Source organism: Hippocampus guttulatus, chromosome 12, assembly GCF_054856545.1.
Source record: "Hippocampus guttulatus isolate MCC_2025c chromosome 12, RoL_Hgut_1.0, whole genome shotgun sequence".
Taxonomy (NCBI): domain Eukaryota; kingdom Metazoa; phylum Chordata; class Actinopteri; order Syngnathiformes; family Syngnathidae; genus Hippocampus; species Hippocampus guttulatus.
In genome coordinates this window covers 14,925,941-14,946,070 of record NC_141272.1, presented here as the reverse complement: position 1 = coordinate 14,946,070, position 20,130 = coordinate 14,925,941, and the positions used below count along the sequence as shown (strand labels likewise).

Here is a 20,130-nt window from a genome sequence, read left to right as displayed (position 1 = left end):
TGATGTTGAGCCTCTTTCACAGCCCCGTAGAAAGCGATTATGTTTTTGTTTCCTGTGCTTTTGATCTGTTGTATCTGGAGGCCTGTCTTTTATAAGACAAAAATGCTGGGACAAGACTTAGCAGAGACATCTATCTCTAAATCCCGCATGTTTTAGTGAGCTCTGGGAACTCAAAAAATCTCAAAATGACACATTCAGGATTTTTCATTTCCCCCAGTTTTTAATAGCATGGCATTGTAATCTCGAAACAGCGACCCCGGTAATTGTTTTTACCGGGGTCTCTCTCTCTCTCTCTCTCTCTCTCTCTCTCTCTCTATATATATATATATATATATATATATATATCACAACATATTCGTCATTCTTTATATTTTTTCTGATATTTAATATTTTTTGTGTCTCATATTTTATTTTTTGGTATGTGTGTGTGTGCATATACTTTTCTATCATCTCAATTTTTTTCACTTATTTTTAATTTGTGCCGTTGTAACCTTGAAACGTCGCATGTCGTTCCCATCGAATCACTCCCGGTTACCATGGCTGCGGCTTGGCAGTTTCCCGGATGTAGTCTGTCTTCCCACCTCCTACTCCCCCGCCCCCTCCTGACGCTTCCAACATGGCGTCGGTAAAGTGAGACTTTGGGCTAATAGTTCAGGCTGTTCTTTAAAAGTCACTCCGGGGCTCTTTTTCGTTGTTTGCGGCGCCACGGACGGTTCACCGGGAGTCTTACGTGGTGAGTAAGCACTCATTTTTGGCTGTACAAAGCATAACTTCAGCGGTTTGTTGTGTTCGAGTTTTGAGTTGGATGGTGGGGTGGGGGGGGGGGGGTGGGCGCTTTTCTCATTTTACCTCCTAGCCGTTGCTAACATTAGCTTACTCCTACTCCGAGGAGACTTTGCTCGCTCACTTTTCCCTACTTTGCGTTTTGAGATGATGTCACAAAAAATCCTTTATGAGTGATGTTTACATCATCGGATGCGGATTGAGTGTACTCACTAAAATCTCCGAGCCACTACCTGGTGGAGTTGTCGGACCAATACGAGTAAAGCTGTTCCACCAGGGTTAAAGCTAAGCTAAATGCTAAAATCTCTTCCTCTTCCTGTGTGTGTGTGCGCGTGCGTGGGTGGGTGGGTGTGCGCGTGTACGGGTGTGCGCGTGTCCGCGTGCACGTACGTGTGTTTGTTGCGCGCATTGGGAATATCACACATTCTCGGGATGCTTCAAGAGCGGGTGGTCGCTCCCTATTATTTTGGCATGTTTGTACGATAGTTGGTGTACACAGTCATAGCACACCTGACCAAGATACTGAGCCCCCAGTTGCTCCTGATGCTACGTCATCAGTAGGTGAATAAGGTAACAGCGTGAAGCACTTTGAATACTCAAGGTAGAAAAGGCTATACAAGTGACAGGCTATTTACCAATACTGCCAGATCAGACTTTTTAAAGAAAATCACATTAACTCATGGGGTCATTGGTCGAATATTTGATTCGAAAAATATTCGAGAGCTGTCGCCCTAAATGGTACCAACATGGAACCGGGGTACATGTCGTAGCAGAGAAGGTTTTTGTCGCCATGCTGTGTGAAAGGCACTGTGGAATGATGGTGAGACAGTTGTCCCAGCATTGTCCGCTTGAGACATTATATCAGGATGGGATAGCCTCTCAAGCCCTGCTTTTATGCAGGTTTGGGGGTTGGGTCCATTGGAGTTAAGAACCATCTCAGCAGGGAGGCTGAACCTGCTGGAAGCATGTTGATGTGCTCTGTTGTGGTTGGTTTGAAGTCAAGTGAGCCGCAGGTCGCTTCGAGGCAAGCACAGCTGCTGTTTGACCGCAAGGCAGGAGCTACCCCTCGGAGTGCCTTCTAAAATTTTTGGGCAATAAATACAGTACAAGTGGAAAGAAATGTGTTTCCAAAAGTTTACTGCTGTTAATCTTAACACAGAAGAACATTAAATTGGGTGCTTGCGTGATGGTAAACATCCACATCCAGCGTTGTCCCTGGGAGGCCAGTCTGTTCACAATCTCTTGCAATTAGACACAGTACCTCAATTAGTTGCCAGGGGAGGTGGTAAAGACACATTTACGCCATCATCGTATCCTTTTCAGGTAGAAAAACTGGTATGAAATTTGAGTATCTGAGTTCACACTGTAAGTGCTAATGTTCAAACTACTGAGGCCATTAGCTCTTGCTAACCAAAACAGCAGGGCATATTAACAGCCTCTCGAATAGATTTAGATGTGGGTTTTTAAAGATCTGCTACACCTGGGAGAGGGAAAAACTAATTTTCACATAATATATACCTATAGATACATACACATACATAGATTTAAAAAATATATGTTTTTTATATTTTCGTTATTTCCATGCGAGTTAATGCTGAAAGAAAAAAAAACTTTTCAAGGGTCGTTTTATGTCAGGGGAAATAAAACAAATTCCAAAGGGGAGAAAAACAAAAACAAAAGACCTGTTTTGAATAATATTGTCTTTTGCTTTTTTGCGGATTTATCTTGCGTTTTTCCATCTCATGACTTGTTGCCGAGTGCAAGCTGGAGCACTGCCACGTCCACGCCAATCGTGGTGTTCAAGGGGTTGCCCGAAGCACAGGGAAGGCATGAAGCGGCAAGTTAAGCTGATGAAATAAACACGCAGAAAATTCAATCAGAATGTAAGCAGCACAAAGGCAGGGAGGGACAGCCAGGTTTGTTGCTTTTGAAGGGCCGGATTGCGCGGGGGGTCTTCAGTGGAATGACCACAGGAGCCAAGATCAACACGCCTCACCACTGTGGTCATTCTGGAACAGTCAAATATACACAAAAGGTACACAAAAACATTTTGGTGAGTGTGAGCTAGCGGCACCCTTATCAACGGCGCTGAACGCTCCCGCCAACATTCCTTCGTGTTGTCATTTTCTCCCCCCCGCCCCCCAACTTTTACATGTGAGAATAATGGTAAAAGAGACTGTTTTAATGCGAATCTAACAAAAGCAAGCTCGGATATGCTCTTTATAAAAACACAACACACAGACTTTAGAAAGTTCTTGATGGTCTGACTTGAGCCTCAGGGGTGGTGTAACAGCAGAGAACAGAGGTGGGAGTAAACAAGAGCTGCTTTTTTTTTTGATCAGAATGTTCCGCATGGCTCTGACTGTAAATGTAGACCAGAACATTGTTGTAACTTGGGCTGCAACAATTAATAAGTGAACCACTCAAATTATTCAATACAATAAAAACAAACAAACAAACAACAACAACAAAAAAAAACGTTTGCTTCGAAGCTTTGTCGGGATCATTTTTCCAAACGGTCTCATGGATTCCGTGTAGAAATGAGTTGGCGCAATGGCAGAAACTGTCTGAAGTTTCCGATCATTTCAGCCTTAAGTTCCATTCATTTGAGAAATGCTGGTCATGTGTACCTTGTGTCACCTCCAGCCATAAATTTTCTGGCTTCTGAGGTAGTCGTCACATATGCAGAATGGAATTCTGCTGTTCAAAGATGACTTTTTCTGTTGCTCTCCTGTATAAACATAGAAAAAAGAAAGACGGTCTGCTTGGCAATTTTCTGGCTTATGAGGTATTTCCACATATTGTTGTTCTGAATGAACGGTATGGACATGGGGGCACAAACTCAACTTGGAAATGTACGCTGCTAATACGGTATCAGAGCTGTTTCTACAGAGCGGAGACACACATAAAAGGGGCGACAGAAGCCATCTGTCTAATTTACAGCTCTGGATACTACCTCCATCCATCCATTTTCTGATCTGCTTCATTCCCACAAGGGTCGCGGGGCATGCTGGAGCCCCAGCTGTCTTCGGGCAGTAGGCGGGGGACACCCTGAACCGGTTCCCAACCAATCGTAGGGCACACAGGGACGAACAACCATCCACGCTCACACTCACAGCTAGGGACAATTTAGAGAGTTCAATCAGGCTGTCATGCATGTTTTTGGAATGTTGGAGGAAACCGGAGTACCCGGAGAAAACCCACGCAGGCACGGGGAGAACCTGCAAACTCCACACAGGAAGCCCGGAGCTGGAATCAAACCCAGCACCTCTGCACTGTGAGGTTGACGTGCGAACCACTGGACAACCGGGCCACCTTATACTACCTCCAAAGATCCCCAAATTGCTGGGTTGACTTTGCACTGCCTTTCCATGTTGGTGCATTTTATATAGAACAGCAGTGCATAAAAAATCTGTTGCTGTTCTGTATCAACAGAAGTTGTCATTTGCAGACAACAATTAGTGTACATGGAAGACCTGGGTGCAACAAATGCAATATTCTCCCTAAGATAAACTAGGGAAAAGTGCAGTGAGAAGCTGAAAGTTCCGCATCTGGCATTCATTGACCTAGAGAAAGCCTATGATACAAGGTGAGAGAGGATTGCAAGAGAGGAGTACCAGAGAAGTATGTGAGGATAATCAAGGACTCCTTCCTGCAGGAATGCTACAACTCAAGTGGGAAGCACTGTCGGACCACTGGAAAGTTTCGAAGTGATAGTTGTAGGTCTGAAACGGGTCCAGTAATTTGAGTATCTCGGTTCCAAAAAATGCTCAAGGCATTTTTCCTGCCTCTCGTACCTGAATATTTACACATACATCACAGGTGTCAAAGTCAAGGCCCGAGGGCCAGATCTGGCCCGCCACATCATTTTATGTGGCCCGCGAAAGCAAATCAAGCATGTCAAGTTCCATGATGATTGCTAACCAAAATTTCAAATTGTCACATGTAATCCACAATAACAGTCATTATTCTTGACTTCTGATTTTAAAACTAGTTATCCATAAATTTCTTGTGCGCTGTGTATGTAATATACGGAGGTGATTAAACATTTATATGTTTTCCCAAAATTCATAACGGCCCACCAAGGGAAACCGTAACTACAATGTGGCCCGCGACAAAAATTAGTTAGACACTCCTTGGTACACATGGTCAAGAAGAAGTCAAGCTAATCTCAGCAACCATTGTTCATGCTTGACAGGACAGTAACACCGCGCCAATGCGGTAAGAAGTTCAAAACAAACCAAATAATATATGGACATCAATGCCTTGGAATGCTTTGATTTTGAAACTGTTGCCGGTAGCATATTGCGGTGTAACAGCTGACTTGACGCCTTCTAGACTATGTTTTGGGTGTTTGTTGCCGTCACAAATCGTTGCCGCCGATGACAACACAACGCTGTCCTGAAAAATTGTTCAAGCTCTAATTAAAGGGGCTAAACAACTTAATTACGGTGACATTGTGTGTCTTGAAAGGCGCTTATAAATAAAATGTATTATTATTATTATTATTATTGTATTGTATGGTGCCTGTTGCCAGCGTTTAGCTAGCAACGCTAGCAGTGCTCAAGTTAATAGATCTGAATGTCTCGACCCACTAATTCTGACAGCCTGACACAGTTGCCGTTTGTATTGATCACGTTTTAAAAAAACAGGTCTTCTCGAGTGTGCTGTTTTAGTTCAGAAAATCGCAACTGTGGACCTGACATCACATCTCATCGTCAAAAATCTATGGGGAGAAATTTATCTAAGTTCTCACTTATGTCTCTGGAGAGGAGAATAGTGTGCTGCTAAGCATAGTTTAAATTTGTTTGTAATGTTGAAATATCTAAAAACGAAAACCAGTTGACCGTTAAGTCGAAATTTTATTTTTCTTTTGTCTTCTGTATCTTTAATCAGGCAATAAAAAAGGACTCCTGTGGGAATGCCACAACTAGAGTGGGAAGCACTGTGGGAACACTGGAAAGTGTTTTAATCCAAATACTCGATAATTCAAATTACCAATCAGATATCCGAATACCAAAGTATTCGATAGCTGCAGCTGGACTCCCTCAAGGATCTGATCTAAGGCCACTATACTGTATATGCCCAAGTATAAATGGCATTGACATGGAGTGACAAGATTAAGACTGACCCAGCATTTTTCCGGATTTGAAGTACAGTACAGTATCAGCCTAAAGTCGATCATGATTGAAAGTTGAGGATTGATGAGTCACTCTTACTTCTGCTGTGTCATGTGATGAGTTGATGACGGTAGCATGAGAATATTAACTTTCCTCATAGCACATTTTACCTTGTGACCTGCGTGTGCGTGTGTCATTGGTTACCCCACATTCCACAACCTGCCGCTGAAAGCTTGCTGCCATTGGCCATGCTTGCTTTTGTTTGAAAGAAGCCTTGTGACTTCCTGCTCCAAACCCAACCTGGGTGATTTCTTTTTTCCGCTTTGAGGTTTGTGTGTGTTTGTGTTTATTGAAGTAAGTGTCACATGTTTTTATTTATTTAAAGCACATTGACTTGTGGTGAATGTGTATGTGTTTATGTATACACGCTAGTTTTCACACTGACCTGTTAAGATGCCCAAAATGTCTCGTTAGAACTTTTAAATGGTTAACAAAAGTCCCTTGTCATTAGCCTCAATCATGTCATTAGGCCGCCATTTAAAATCCGACTGGTATTTTGTGGGTTCAACTTACCTGTTATGAAATGTAACCCTTTTTTTTTTCGTTGTTTCTTGGGTGTGTCAACAGTGTTTAGTCATCCAGAAATTATTTTATAAACACCTTTAATATAATATTATTTTAAAAAGGGGAAAAAAACAAAGCCATCAGAATAAGTTTAATCCTTTTTTTCGCTTTTTTTAAACTTGTAACTTTATAAAAAAAAATTACATAGAAAATGTTCAAATATGCTGTTCTTTTATATATTTTTAAAATGTTCATCATTGTGGTTATACAGCTGTACTGCAACCCATTGACATCTTCCGCATCGATAGTAGAGAAGTTGTCTAACTTTTGTCCTTGCTGATATTTAACCAAGGGGAGTAGTTTGGACTTCCTGCCCTCTGATGTATTTACATTACTTTTACATGACAGTGACACTGCCTGCTTGTGCATATTTGAAAGAGTTGAAATCTCCTGCTTTGGGGGCTTTTCAACCACACTTTTTGAAGCATTGAGTCAGTCCTCCTTCCTCTGTTGTTCCTATTTTGAAAAGTTAGGAGCAACTGAAAGAGGAAAAAAAACCTGGTGTGCGCTTCTGTCTACACAAGCTCTCTTTAGCATGATTGACATCTGTTTTTTTTACTGTCAAATGATAACGATGGGATAAAACTGTAGCAATCGTGACATCCACAAACTCTTTACATAATAACTTGAGATCATCACTTGTGACTGTGAACTTGCCTTGACCTAGCTTATTTTCTTTCTGCTTCTAGTCTAACTATGATCACATTTTCTCCGTTTCAAAGCACTGCAGGTTAGAAGCATGATTTCACCAAGCGTCTGTCTGGTTTTGAAAGTCAAGCCGCGTCTTTGTCCTTAAGTGCGTTCTAACAAGGACAAGCGCGGAGAGTTGTTTACGTGGGCCTTATCTGCTGAGGCGAGTATGATTCTGGCAGTCAGACGGCTAGCTATGTCAGATATGTCTCTGAAGCGCCTCCAACTGAAAATCACCTTACGTGTCAATACGAAAACGTTATCGATGTTTTACCGCGCTCAATGACAGGTTGCAGAATGGTAAAACGTCAAGCGAGTGACATGTGAGCTCATGCACTAATTGTTAGATAATGAGCAAGTACGTTGCATATGGCACGTATTCACTGTGCCTCACTTTTCACACATTTCGTTATGTCACCACCTTCTTCAAAAATTGAATGAATTGTTGAAAACAAATTTTAAAAAGTGAAGTTCTGTGTAGTGCATCCGGAATGTATTCACAAGGCCGCATGAAGTATTTTGACGGAAAAAAATCTTGAATCAGTTTTGGAAAATAAGGCTATAAAATAACAACGTGAAAAAGGGAAGTGTGAATGAATACTTTGCAATTGTACTATACAACACAATTTGTTGTGGGATGCTGCAGTTTTTGTTTCTCCATATGTTGCAGTAAGAGCACAGTGTGTACATTGTGTTGATGTTGTTTTGTGGACCACACGTCTCTCCATCCATCCATGTTTAGAAGTGGAATGAGGTCACTGTGCTCCTCAAATGATTTTTGACATCCTTTCTCACTGTTCGGCCATGCGAAGATGCGATTGATAGAGGGGTGGGATCTGTGGTGGTCGAGGAGCGGGATTATGGGTAATGAGGAGTACAGTGTTGCCCCACAGGCATTCATGGAATGAGCTGATGTTAGCCGTGCTCGTTTGCCATTTTAACGGTCTTGATATCTGCCTAGTAAACAAATAAGGCTGAATGATTATGGGGAAAAAAATAATCTGGATTATTTTCATTGCGATTGAAATCACAATTATTCAAATAACTATTCATTGATTTCAAAACTTGGCATTTATTCAACTACCAAAGCTCCAATACTCAATACTCAATACCGTAGTCTCATGACCATTCATCCCTTCACATTGAACACTACAGATTTCAAGGGTTGATACTGACTGAAGACAGTTGGGATAGGCTACAGCACCCCTTGTGAGGATAAGTGGATCGAAAAATGAATGAATGGATGGATGGATGGATTTTAGACAACGGTAATAGTCCTCGGGCTCACAGACTGCTCGCACCAGCAACGGAAGGGGGAGGGGATATGTTACTTTGCCTTCATTGACAACAACAACAACAACAACCCCCCCCCCCCCCCCCCCCCGCCTAATAACGATGGTTTTAGTGGTTTTGAAACGATGACTTTTTACATACCTTGAAACCGGCAAATCACCCATTCCTAACTGCTACTAAATTTCTGCAGTCGTCGTCGTCCCTTTAGAGGAGAGAGAACATGTGAGTGTTGTTGTGTGTTCAGTTTGTATGCCTTGCTGCTGTGTTTGATAACATAGTAGTTATTTGAAAGTTTGCATGTTCTCTGCTTTATAAATGAGGTTGTCTGTTCTGGCCTGTGATTGGCTGATGACTAGTTAATTTGGTCTCTCTATGTCCCTGATTATTCCCGATTGTGTGTTAGTCTGGAACGTATCTCTGGCCATAAACAGCCTTTTACCGTAAATGAAGGTAGGAGGGCGGGTGATGCAGTAACGAGGGAGCTTTATAAGCTGTCAACAAAATCACTGGCTGAGCAGAAAGGCATGTAGCTGCAGAGCAACCACACGTTTTCACTGTGAGCTGTTAACTCTAAATATACACTTACAATTTAATTATAGTTAAAGAAGCCCCATGGTTAAGTACTGTCTACAGGCTGACATGTCTTAAGTATTTTCTGTCATCAAAGTGCTGCTAAACTCACGTGTTGTCAGTGTGACTCAGCAGCCGACTTGACTGGATTTCCCTCTCCCTTAGGGTCGTAGTCTTCTTGAATCTGCCTTCCATTGTTTGAGCCTGCATATTCCCTTCCTTCATTGTCCGATGTTCCAGGACCCTGGTCTCTAAGTTCCCATCTTCCACTGTCTGAGCCTCTATTGTTTACGGTCCAAACCTTCACGTTTGTGGACTCAATGCTGTTGTCCTCTGGAACAGCTGTTGTGCAGTTTTCAACTTACTACAGTATTTTAATCTTCCAGGAGTATCCATCTCTTTTGGGAGTAACATTTGTTTTTCAAACCAAAGTCGAAAAAAAAAACCACTTTTGTCAAAGTCAGCATGCAGGTGCTTCATCCTCACTGCATGTGTTGAACATCTGTGTGACGCATTCATCTGATTTCCACACCCTGACGTCACCATTTCTCTCCCTGCAGTTCTGATGCTCGGCCGTTTGCCGTCCTGGCCGCCACCATGTTCACCAAGAAGAAGAAGTCGCGCATCCAGATCTCAGCGCCGTCCAACTTTGAGCACCGCGTGCACACAGACTTTGACGAACAGGAGCAGAAGTTTGTGGGCCTGCCCCGCCAATGGCAGTCACTCATCGAGGACACGGCCAAAAGGCCCAAGCCTTTCATCGACGCCACCGTAATCACTACCATGGAGCCGCACAAGGTGGGATGAGTACTGTGGCTTAAAAACTGATTGCAGGGTGGGGGGGTCCTCGGTTTACCTCGGAGTTCCAAGTATAGTTAATATAGTATTTGTATGTAATTCCCTATTGGGCCATAAATATGAATACCATCAAATGTTAAAACAATAAATAGGGTTGCTGAGGATTTGTCTACTTTTCCTAGTCATTGTGTATTTATGTAGTTCTAAAATGTTGTTTTTTTCTAGTTTGCATATTTTTCATCCAATAGTTTCCTATTTTTTGTCATTTGTGTAATTTTTAAGATTTGTGAAATTTTTGTCTATATTTAAAACCTTTCATCTTTTGAATTGGATATTTTTCTCTTTTTTCCATAGTATTGTTCATTTTCTTCCTAATATTTTTTGCTGTTGGTATAGTTTTCATTTAATATATTTCTAGTATTTGTCATCTAATATTCTTCCTTTTTCACAGTATTTGCAGACACTTTTTTTCACAAATTTTCATCTTAATTTAAGGACTCCCCCCGTAATTGTGCATTTTTTCACACAAATATGTTTGGGACTATAGTTTTGTAATTATTTTCTAGTAGTTGTGTATTTTGGGGGGATTTGTCAAATCTTTTAAATATTTATTTTGTGTAGTATTTTTCATTTTATTTCATTTTTCTCCATTTCTTTTTTTGTAATATTTGTCAATTGAGTTTTTAAACTACAGTCATACCTCGGTTTTCGACCATAATCCGTTCCAGAAGGCTGTTCGAAAACCGAAACCATGCTCTTTTAAAAAAAAAAAATCTTTATTGAACACGTCTGCTCACAATGGAACGCTACACGAGGAAGCGTCACTTCCTCGTCTACCTGAGGAAGCGTCACTTCCTCGTGTAAGGAAGGCGAGAGGAGTCAAGTGTCGCATTCAAGTGCGCTCAGTTTGGTCAAGAACCGATTTTTGGTAGTAATCCGAGGCATAAAAAAACCTCAAAATTTTTGGTCGAAAACCGATTTGATCGAGAACAGAGACGTTCGAAAACCGAGGTTTGACTGTACTGCTTTTTAATATTTTCGTAATAATTGAATAATGTCTCATGCTATATTTACTACTTTCATTATTATTACTACATTCCTGTATTTTTCGAATAGCATGCCTTCTAGTGGCGCATGACCTAACCAGCAAACTAGTTTTTAACCTCCACACCTTACATATCGGGATTGATGTTCACCGAGGACCCTCTGTACACGGCTTGTCATTGTTTAATTCTTCTTTGTCTTCAGACCATTGTACGCGGCACGAAGCTGGGGGCGGACGGCTCTCTGACTTGGCTTCTGGATGAGTTTGACACCATGTCAGTGACTCGCTCCAATTCACTGCGGCGGGGCAGCCCCCCTGTGCAGCCTCGCTTGGAGAACGGGGACCCCCACCAACGACAGCCCTCACAGTCCGATAGGTGAGCCAGATGCTTTGACTAAAGTCAGACTTCAGGGCCGCCTAATCCTAACACACCGAACTTTCACGTAATGTGCGGGGTTCTGCAAACTTTTAATCAGTGGCTAACGGTCGGCCACTGGTTTTGCTGCGATCCAATTTGTGGCAGATTTTCCAAAAAAGAATCCCATGTTAAATCGCATTTGTAAAATTTAGGGGGTTAAAAAAAAATCACATTTGATTGTTTTTCAAAGTTGTTCAACCCTATTGTCATCCATTTTTCTGGGGGCAGTGAACTGGACCACTGTACTCCACTCCACAAATTTAAATCAAATAAACATTAAAGGAACCTTGGAAATCACATCTGTGTTTTGTTTAACAGAGAGCGCCTCGGGTCGGACCCCCAGGGTGACCCCCGCCACGCTCAGCACCCCGTCCGAGGCTCCCAGCGAGAAGATGGGATCCATGCTCGGCCTCAGCAGCAGCCGCGAGGCCAAGAGCCAGGCCGGGGCAACAGAGACAGACCAGGATCTGGTCCTCCACCACCACCTCCTCACAGAGACAGACAGCATCGGGACCAGAACCAGAACCAGGTTAGACCGCGGATGGAGACGCATGCCACACCCTTTTTTTGTATTTTATGCCCAACATTGTTTTTTTTCTCATATTTTTCTAATATCTCTGTGTATTTAGTCTAATATTTATCTGTATCTTGGCTAATATTTTTCCAACTTTGTGAATATTTGTTTTTTTCCCCTAATATTTGAAAGTTTCCACTATATTTTTCTTTAAAAAAACATGTTTTATTCCAAAATACTGTACTTTTCTCTCCCAGATATTTTTCAATTTCTCTGATAGGTGATTTTGAATTGGACCGGCACATTGGTGCCGTTGTTAACTCCTGCTTCTTTCATTTTAGGCAGCTGGCTAAAGTAAAGACGCTCCTTTCTCAAGAGCACTTAGATACAATTATTCATGCCTTCGTCAAATCCCGGTTGGATTACTGTAATGTACTTTACTTTAGAGCCAGACAATCCTCCATTAAGCGTCTCCAGTTGGTCCGGAATGCTGCTTGCTCACGTGTTGACTGGTACTCGTAACAGAGAGCACGTAATTCATACTCTAGCATCCTTTCACTGGCTCCCTATACATTTTGGAGTTCCTTTTAAGATCCTATTATTTGTTTTCAAATTTTTGAATGGCCTCGCTCCACCTTACCTCTCTGAGCTCCTCTGCCCCAACGCACCTGCCCAGTGCCTCGGGTCTGCGGACCAGACATGATTACTGAGAACTAAGTGGAGGCTCAGAGGGGATCAAGCCTTATCCATTGCTGGTCCCCTCTCTTTGGAATCCCCCCCCACTGAACGTTGGGGAAGCCTCTTCGCTGCCCATCTTTAAAACTCGTCTTCAAACTCATTTTTATTTTTTGGCTTTTGTCTGAGCATGAGACTTGATTTTTAGTTTTACTGTTTTTGTGCTTTCTACTGTCTTTGTTATCAATTTTATGTTTATTGTTTGTTGTATGAATTATTTTTGCTCCATGTATGCCACTTTGTATATAGCGCTGGTTGTTTTAAAGTGTTCTACGTATACAATCGAGTTGAGATTTGATGTAATGTTTTTCTTATTTTTCTAATATTTGTGTTCTTCATTGTAACACTTGGTATCTTTAGGATCAGCTTGTCCGCCGCGATCCGCATGGTGAACACAGGCCAAAGTCCAGCTACCAGGTGCGGGATGGCAGCCCACAGTCCCCCCGGGAAAAGAGACCCCTCTCAGGGCCCAACATCCGCACCCCTAACCTGACGGTAACCGATGGTGTGATGAAGACCACTCAGCAGACGACGCGACCGTTCAACACGTATCCTAGGGCGGAGAGCGACGGGGGGCGCAGCCCCACTGGGCCGGTAAGCATGACAGGACAAAATCTGAATGTGACCTCAAGCTTTCATGGCCTTCTCCTCCCGAATGCTGGCAGTTGTCATCTTTATCTTCCTCTCCTTAATTGTCCTCCTTCACATGGTCCTTGCTTGTATTTTCTCATATTTGTGACAATGCTCGTCGTCTTTGTCTCCTTTCCAGCCAGTGCGTCCCCACGAGTCATCCTCTCAAAACGGCCCCTCCGTGCCTCTCCGAGGGTCTTCCGGCTCCAAGCCCCCCATCGGCCAGCCGCACCCTCACCACACCTCGTCGCATCCCAGCCTGACGCCAGAGGCGGGTCAACACCCGCACACCCCTCACCCCAGCGTGCCAGCCCCACGGCCACCAGCCCCCTCCGTCCTGCCGCCGCCGCCCGATGCCCGCTCCCCGCAGAGAGAGCCGCAGAGGGTGTCCCATGAGCAGTTCCGGACAGCTCTGCAGATGGTGGTGGATCCTGGCGACCCGCGCACCTACTTGGACCACTACATCAAGATCGGAGAGGGGTCCACGGGCATCGTGTGCATCGCCACCGTCAAGACGACGGGAAAATTGGTCGCCGTGAAGAAGATGGACCTGAGGAAGCAACAGCGCAGAGAGCTGCTCTTCAATGAGGTAATGGCTAAGATCTTATAGGGAATCTGGCAAATATTTACAGAGCTTCACCTTTTCCACACATTATTCTGTTACAGCCTGATTGTAAGATGGATTACATTCATTCTTGTTTCTCTCCACCCCATCATGACAATGTAAAAACTTGTTTTTTTTTGCAAATGTCTAGAAAATCACCAATTAAATATACATCAAGTGAACCACTGTGAATACTTTGCAAATGCGCCATACAGTGTGTTACAGCCTTTTTCTCAAATTATGTTCATTTGTATACTCAAAATTCTGCACACAACTCCCCACAATCACTACATGAAAAAAGTGTTTTGGACATTTTTTTCCAATCGTTAGCAGAATAGCGTAATTCCTCAAGTCATTTTTAAGTTAATGTCACAGCAGCAATAAAAATATGATGACTGGTGCAAATAAATACATGAAAACCTTATTCATGTGAAGATGGGTTGTCGTGTATTGACTTCTGAGGGGAAAAAATGAATTTGCTCCATTTTGCGGACAGGCTGTAACCGAACAAAATGTGGAAAAAGTGAAGCTCTGTGAAAACGTTCCAGCTGCACTGTATATGTACAATGCATCTCTTCACCAACTCACCAACTCTTTGTGCGTGTCAGGTGGTGATCATGCGTGACTACCACCATGAAAACGTGGTCGAGATGTACAACAGCTATCTGGTGGGTGACGAGCTCTGGGTGGTCATGGAGTTCTTGGAGGGAGGCGCGCTCACAGACATTGTGACGCACACCAGGTGAGAACTGAGGACCCCTCTGCAAATCGGAAAGTAACTCAGCAAGATTCAGTGTCAAGTCAATTCCGTTGCCCTTCAATTCACCATAAAAGTGCACGGCGCTCTGCTTATGGTACAAGTGTCTACAAACTGAGGGATCAACTGAACCCTGCATGAGCAAGCACTCGGCCACGAGGCAAGCAAAAAGTCCCCCAACAGAAGGAAGGAAGGAGAGAGGGACGGGGGGGAGAAAAAATAGGACAGTGTTTCCCAACCTACGAGTCAGGGCAAAAACTCAGTCACGCCACCAAGCAAAAAGGCACAGAAAGTATAAATGGTAAACACAGCTCTTCTATGAAGTTGTAATTGTGGCACAAATCTAATGTCATACTGTAGCTTCTGCTGGCAGCACGTAGATTGCGGGGTTGGAGATTGCTTCCTGATGTTTTTTTTCATTGATATTCTATTGAGCACAATTTCTATTGCCATATATATTGATATTAAATTATTGCCAAGGCCTACAAACAGTATTCTTTCATGAAATATGAAACATAAAGCCACATTTTTTGAAGTTGTTGTTGTGAACACTAAAAAAATAGTGTTTCATAAGTTAACATGGGAAGAGGACCTTAAAAAAATCACATTAAATCGCAATATTGAGGGGAAAAAAACATTTGCAATTGGATTATTTTTCAAAATCGTTCAGCCCTACTCAAAGGGCAAGCAAGGTACTACTACCGGTAAACTATAAATTAAATCAACACAGAAATGGAATGATGAAACGGGCAAAGGTTTTGTGATGGCATTACACATGGAGGGCAGTAAACTTCTTGAATAGTGCTAAACAGTCCTGTTATGTTTCTTCGACTTGATTGTTTTGTCTAAACCTGCCACCCCCCCCCCCCCCCTCTTCGCTCCAGGATGAATGAGGAACAGATCGCCACCGTGTGTCTGTCCGTCCTGAAGGCTTTGTCGGTGCTGCACACGCAAGGCGTCATCCACCGCGACATCAAAAGTGACTCCATCCTGCTCACGCACGACGGCCGGGTACAACGCATAGAATGTTTACGTCATGTTACAGTTTACTGAATGTGTCACCTTTGAGTTGGCCTGAAAAAATAATGTGGCTGATGCTTACTTTGTGCGTGCGTGCCTGTGTGCAGGTGAAGCTGTCCGACTTTGGTTTCTGCGCTCAGGTGTCGAAGGATGTGCAGCGCAGGAAGTCTCTGGTGGGCACACCGTATTGGATGGCGCCCGAGCTCATATCACGACTTCCTTACGGACCCGAGGTACCATTCTCGCCCCCCAGGCCCCCACCCTCCCCTTCCTGTCTGGCCATCCAGAAGACGCTTGCTCCACTTTTGATCTCTCTCTGGTTCCTCCCTCCCATCTAGGTGGACATCTGGTCACTAGGCATCATGGTGATCGAGATGGTGGACGGGGAGCCGCCGTATTTCAACGAGCCGCCACTCAAGGCCATGAAGATGATCCGAGACAACCTGCCACCCAAACTCAAGAACTTGCACAAGGTACTGTCAATGCTAAATACTGTATTTGGTTAAAAAAAAAAAAAAACACGATTTCATTATCTTATATATAGTATTATTTGTATCTGTTATAGTTTGAATTATGTGAATGAGATTATTATCAGCGTGATTAAATGGTGTCAAAATAAAATGTTACTTCTTTCCAGGTGTCACCCGTGCTGAAGGGCTTCCTGGACCGCATGTTGGTGCGTGACCCGTCCCAACGCGCCTCCGCGAGTGAGCTTCTGAAGCACAGCTTCCTCAGCAAGGCTGGCCCGCCGTCCTGCATCGTGCCCCTCATGAGGCAAAACCGCATCAGATGAGGACTACTTGTACATTTTTGGGCTTTTCTACTGTGGGGGGGGGGGGGCATCATTTCTGCCCTGGATACAAAACAATAATTTGAGCTTGAGTGTGTGAGTGAGGTGGTGTTCACTCCTCAAGTACGATTCTTACTGCTAATGAAAAGAACACTGTATTGTAACCTGCCTAACCTGGAACCTTTATTATTATTTGGGCCCGGCTTGGATTTTGAGCGCGGACGGAAGACCCTTGGCCCGGTCCCAGTCCCACCTGGATTTTTGACTACTGAGAGACACACGACAGCGGGAAAAAAAAGCAAAACATGAAGTCAGAGGTAAACACTGGAGTTGATTTTGTTGCTTTTATGTGTGTACGTGTGAGGAGTGTCACGATCATGTGATCTTGATTTGATTTTAATGTTTAGGATAATTTGATGTGATGATGATTTTTCAAGCACTGTCAACACACACACACACACACATACACACACACACATAAGCAAGCCACAACATGACTGCAATCTAATGACTTTAGTATATCAAATATTTCAAATATGCAGCCACACAAACACACACACACACACGTTGTGGCTGCTGGTTGTACATACGTACTGTTTTTTAAATTCACTTTTTAGATCACACAAGTTTTGTACAAAAACGAAAATAGATGAAGCTGATATTTGATACAGCGATGACGATTTACATCAACTTTATAAACGGTGCTTTATTTTCCCTCCCTTTCATGAGCAACAAACGTGATTTGATACCAAACAATAGCAAGCGTGGCTTTGCTGTATAGCACAGAACATATGTGTTGTTATTTTTATACATAGAAATGTGCTCATCATGTAGCAGAATTAGCTGGTACGTCCCGGGTCCCCTCCCAAGCAGCAGGGGGCAGTACGCAAACCTATCCTTTCTTCCTTTGTTTCTTCTTCCTGACTGGAACAGAATGTTGATTCACATGTACTGTAGGTTTTAGCTCTAAAACACTAACCAATCAGTGATTATGCAATTAAGAATATATATATCTTTTTGTGGTTTGATGGCGCACAAGTGAAGTGACAATCAGGCGCATTTGAAATTGGTAACACTACAAACAAACAAGACACTCTTTTGAGCCGAAACCTCAACCAAAGCCCAAATATCTGAATGTGTATCTAAATTTTGTCATTAACGTTTGTACGCAATACCCTCAAAATATGAAAACAAATCTCATATGCACCAAAATTAAACCCTTCTGCTTAAATTTGTAGAAACGTTTTTTGTCTGATCCATTTAAACAAATATTGACAAAAAAAAATCCTTGATGATGAGGTAATGAAATAATTTAAGTCTTGCTCAGTGATGGCAAGCTAGCATTTCGCGAAGAAAGGTTAGCTAGCACGAATAACATTTTACATAACATTTTTGAATGTTGTAGTGAGCATAAGAAGACATGAAAAGAGCCAACTTGGCGTGCAAGAAGTAGCATGTAGCTGCATCCCGATTAATACTGGCATGTTAAAGTGTCACATAAAGAGGCTAGCCAACATTGGTGACGACAACTTGCTAGTTTTATGAATTTTATACCATTAGTCTTTGTAAAGATGTTCCTCCAGCTTTTTTTTTCTTCATGTTTTTGAGTTATAAATGGTTTTCATAAAGCAGAACAAAAGGACAAGGCTAGCTAACACCGGGACCGACGAATAGCTAGTTTTTCATCAAGATCTAAGACACTATGACACAGAACATTCCTTGCACCTTCAAATTTTTTTCTTGTGACAAAATGACATCATAAGAAGTAGAACATAGTTAACATGCTACTCAATGCTGCCGTATTAACATGTCGGCAAAAAAAAAAAGGTCAGCTAACACTGGAAGCAAGCTAGTTTTACGACATTTTAGACGGTTCTTGTTTGTCACATCATTCCTTGCACATTGATTTTTCTTTTTTTAACTTGTGTTTTTGAGCCACAAAATGGCATCCAAGAAGGCTGGCATGGCTGCGTCAAAAGTTGAGTAGGCTAGCTAACACGGGTGACTAAAAGTAGCTAGTTTTACATCACATACTACAACATGTGTGTCAACATTCCCAAAATGTTTTCTCATGTTAAGTGTCACAAATGTTGTCTAAAGTAGTAGAACATGGCTACATATGACAACGTGACGACTAGAGTAGCTAACACTAGCTAGTTTTACTTAACATCCTATGCGGCACTCGCAACAACATCTCTTGCACGTTGAAAAATTATGTCCCCATCGTTTTGAGCAACAAGCTTGCATCTCAGAAGCAGGTCATAACTTCGTAGTGTGACCGACCTTCCATAAATGTTCCCCTGCAGATCTTGTTCTCAAACGTTTTCTTTTGTTCCTAACATCACAGCAGTCATTATTTGGTTTGAGTGCCTTCCTTGCCTTGCGCGTTGCGTTGACGTCATCGCTGGCGAAATGATAGGTCATAATGGGTAATGCAGTGTAAATAACAGAGAGTATGAGTTCCATTTTGGTAGCTGATGGCGTCATCAGCATCTGTGTAGTCACTGGGATTTGCGAGAAAATAAAAACACTTTGCTTTGGAAATGTAATGTTTTCTTTCTTTCTAGGGGTATCTGCCTGTCGATAATCTGTCATCTTGGCTATATAATTGTCTGTCTATTCACCCATCTAACTCTCTGTCTATCTATTTTCTCAAAATGAGTAGTTCATATGCCAAGCCTATATCTAGTGCTGCCACAGAAAGAACCGGAAACTGGAAAAAAGATGCCAAATTGACGAAGGACAATTGATGATAGAGTCCTGCTTTTGCTGCACAGCACAACGGGGATTGTGTGTTACTTTATGTACCACAATGCAAGTGTGAAAAACAACAACAAAATATCAGAATAAATACTGTATGTCCAAGTCAGGCCTCATGATTACAGCACCCTCAGTAATAATCTGAATAAATCAATACATTGCATACATATGTTTTTGGAGTTTACGATACACTTACTGTGATTTAAGCATAACATACACAAAAAAAAATTAAATAAGGAACGATAACCCCATTTGACTAAAACAATGATGTCATTCTGAGCACATGCTGGTGTGCTTCTGTTCCTGGAAATGGTGATAGCAAGGCTCTGCAAAGATTTTTAATTGAAAAAAATTATTGACGTGCTGCATGAAAGTACACTGGAATTAATAAATGCATATTTTAAAATTACTTACAGCACTGATTTATTATTGCGTTCATTTGCGATGATGAAATATTTATAGAAAATAAAAAAGCTTTAATTTAAAACAGGGACCTTTGCTGCCCTCAGCTGGTCACTTGAATAACTGCAACAATCGATTGCTCTGGTCAAATACAATGTATGAAAAGAGTACCGTATATAGAGCAGTGGTTCTTAACCTTTTTAGAAGTACCGAACCCAACCAGTTAATATGCACATTCGCCGAACCCTTCATTAGTGAAAAATGAATATATCTATTTTTTTTACAAATTCAAGATATTAAAAAAACACATATATTAAAAACTGAAAAAAGTAAATAAAATTTCAAGAGATAAGTATCCTTTTTTTAACGTACTATCACGACAGTCACACGTTGACGATGAAGTGAACTAAATTTCCCACAGCACTGATTGGACAAGCAATGTAATGTGATAATCGGCAGCCAGTGATGGCCAAGTGGGCGTGTCATAACCGACATGTTGAGTCCCCTCCATGGCAGAGACTCGGTTGAATTCCTGAGACCGATTCACCGAACCCCTAGGGTTCGATCGAAACCAGGT

At 42.3% G+C, this 20,130-nt stretch overlaps 1 protein-coding gene across 1 annotated transcript; it reads left to right on the top strand.

The window, feature by feature from the left end:
• The first annotated feature begins 605 nt into the window (after positions 1–605).
• pak4 (p21 protein (Cdc42/Rac)-activated kinase 4) lies at positions 606–19,560 on the top strand. The gene is made up of 11 exons (XM_086126058.1): positions 606–733; positions 9,641–9,878; positions 11,127–11,299; positions 11,660–11,870; positions 12,951–13,184; positions 13,360–13,809; positions 14,433–14,566; positions 15,466–15,592; positions 15,709–15,834; positions 15,940–16,074; positions 16,239–19,560. The coding sequence occupies exons 2-11, from the start codon at positions 9,678–9,680 to the stop codon at positions 16,392–16,394; spliced, it is 1,947 nt and encodes a 648-aa protein (XP_085982184.1). The 5' UTR covers positions 606–733; positions 9,641–9,677; the 3' UTR covers positions 16,395–19,560.
• The last annotated feature ends 570 nt before the right edge of the window (positions 19,561–20,130 follow it).

Coding starts and splice junctions, on each gene's coding strand:
- pak4 (XM_086126058.1), top strand. CDS start 9,678: ATGTTCACCAAGAAGAAGAAGTCGCGCATCCAGATCTCAGCGCCGTCC. Junction 13,810..14,432: donor GAGAGCTGCTCTTCAATGAG/GTAATGGCTAAG, acceptor TGTGCGTGTCAG/GTGGTGATCATGCGTGACTA. Junction 15,835..15,939: donor GACTTCCTTACGGACCCGAG/GTACCATTCTCG, acceptor CCTCCCATCTAG/GTGGACATCTGGTCACTAGG.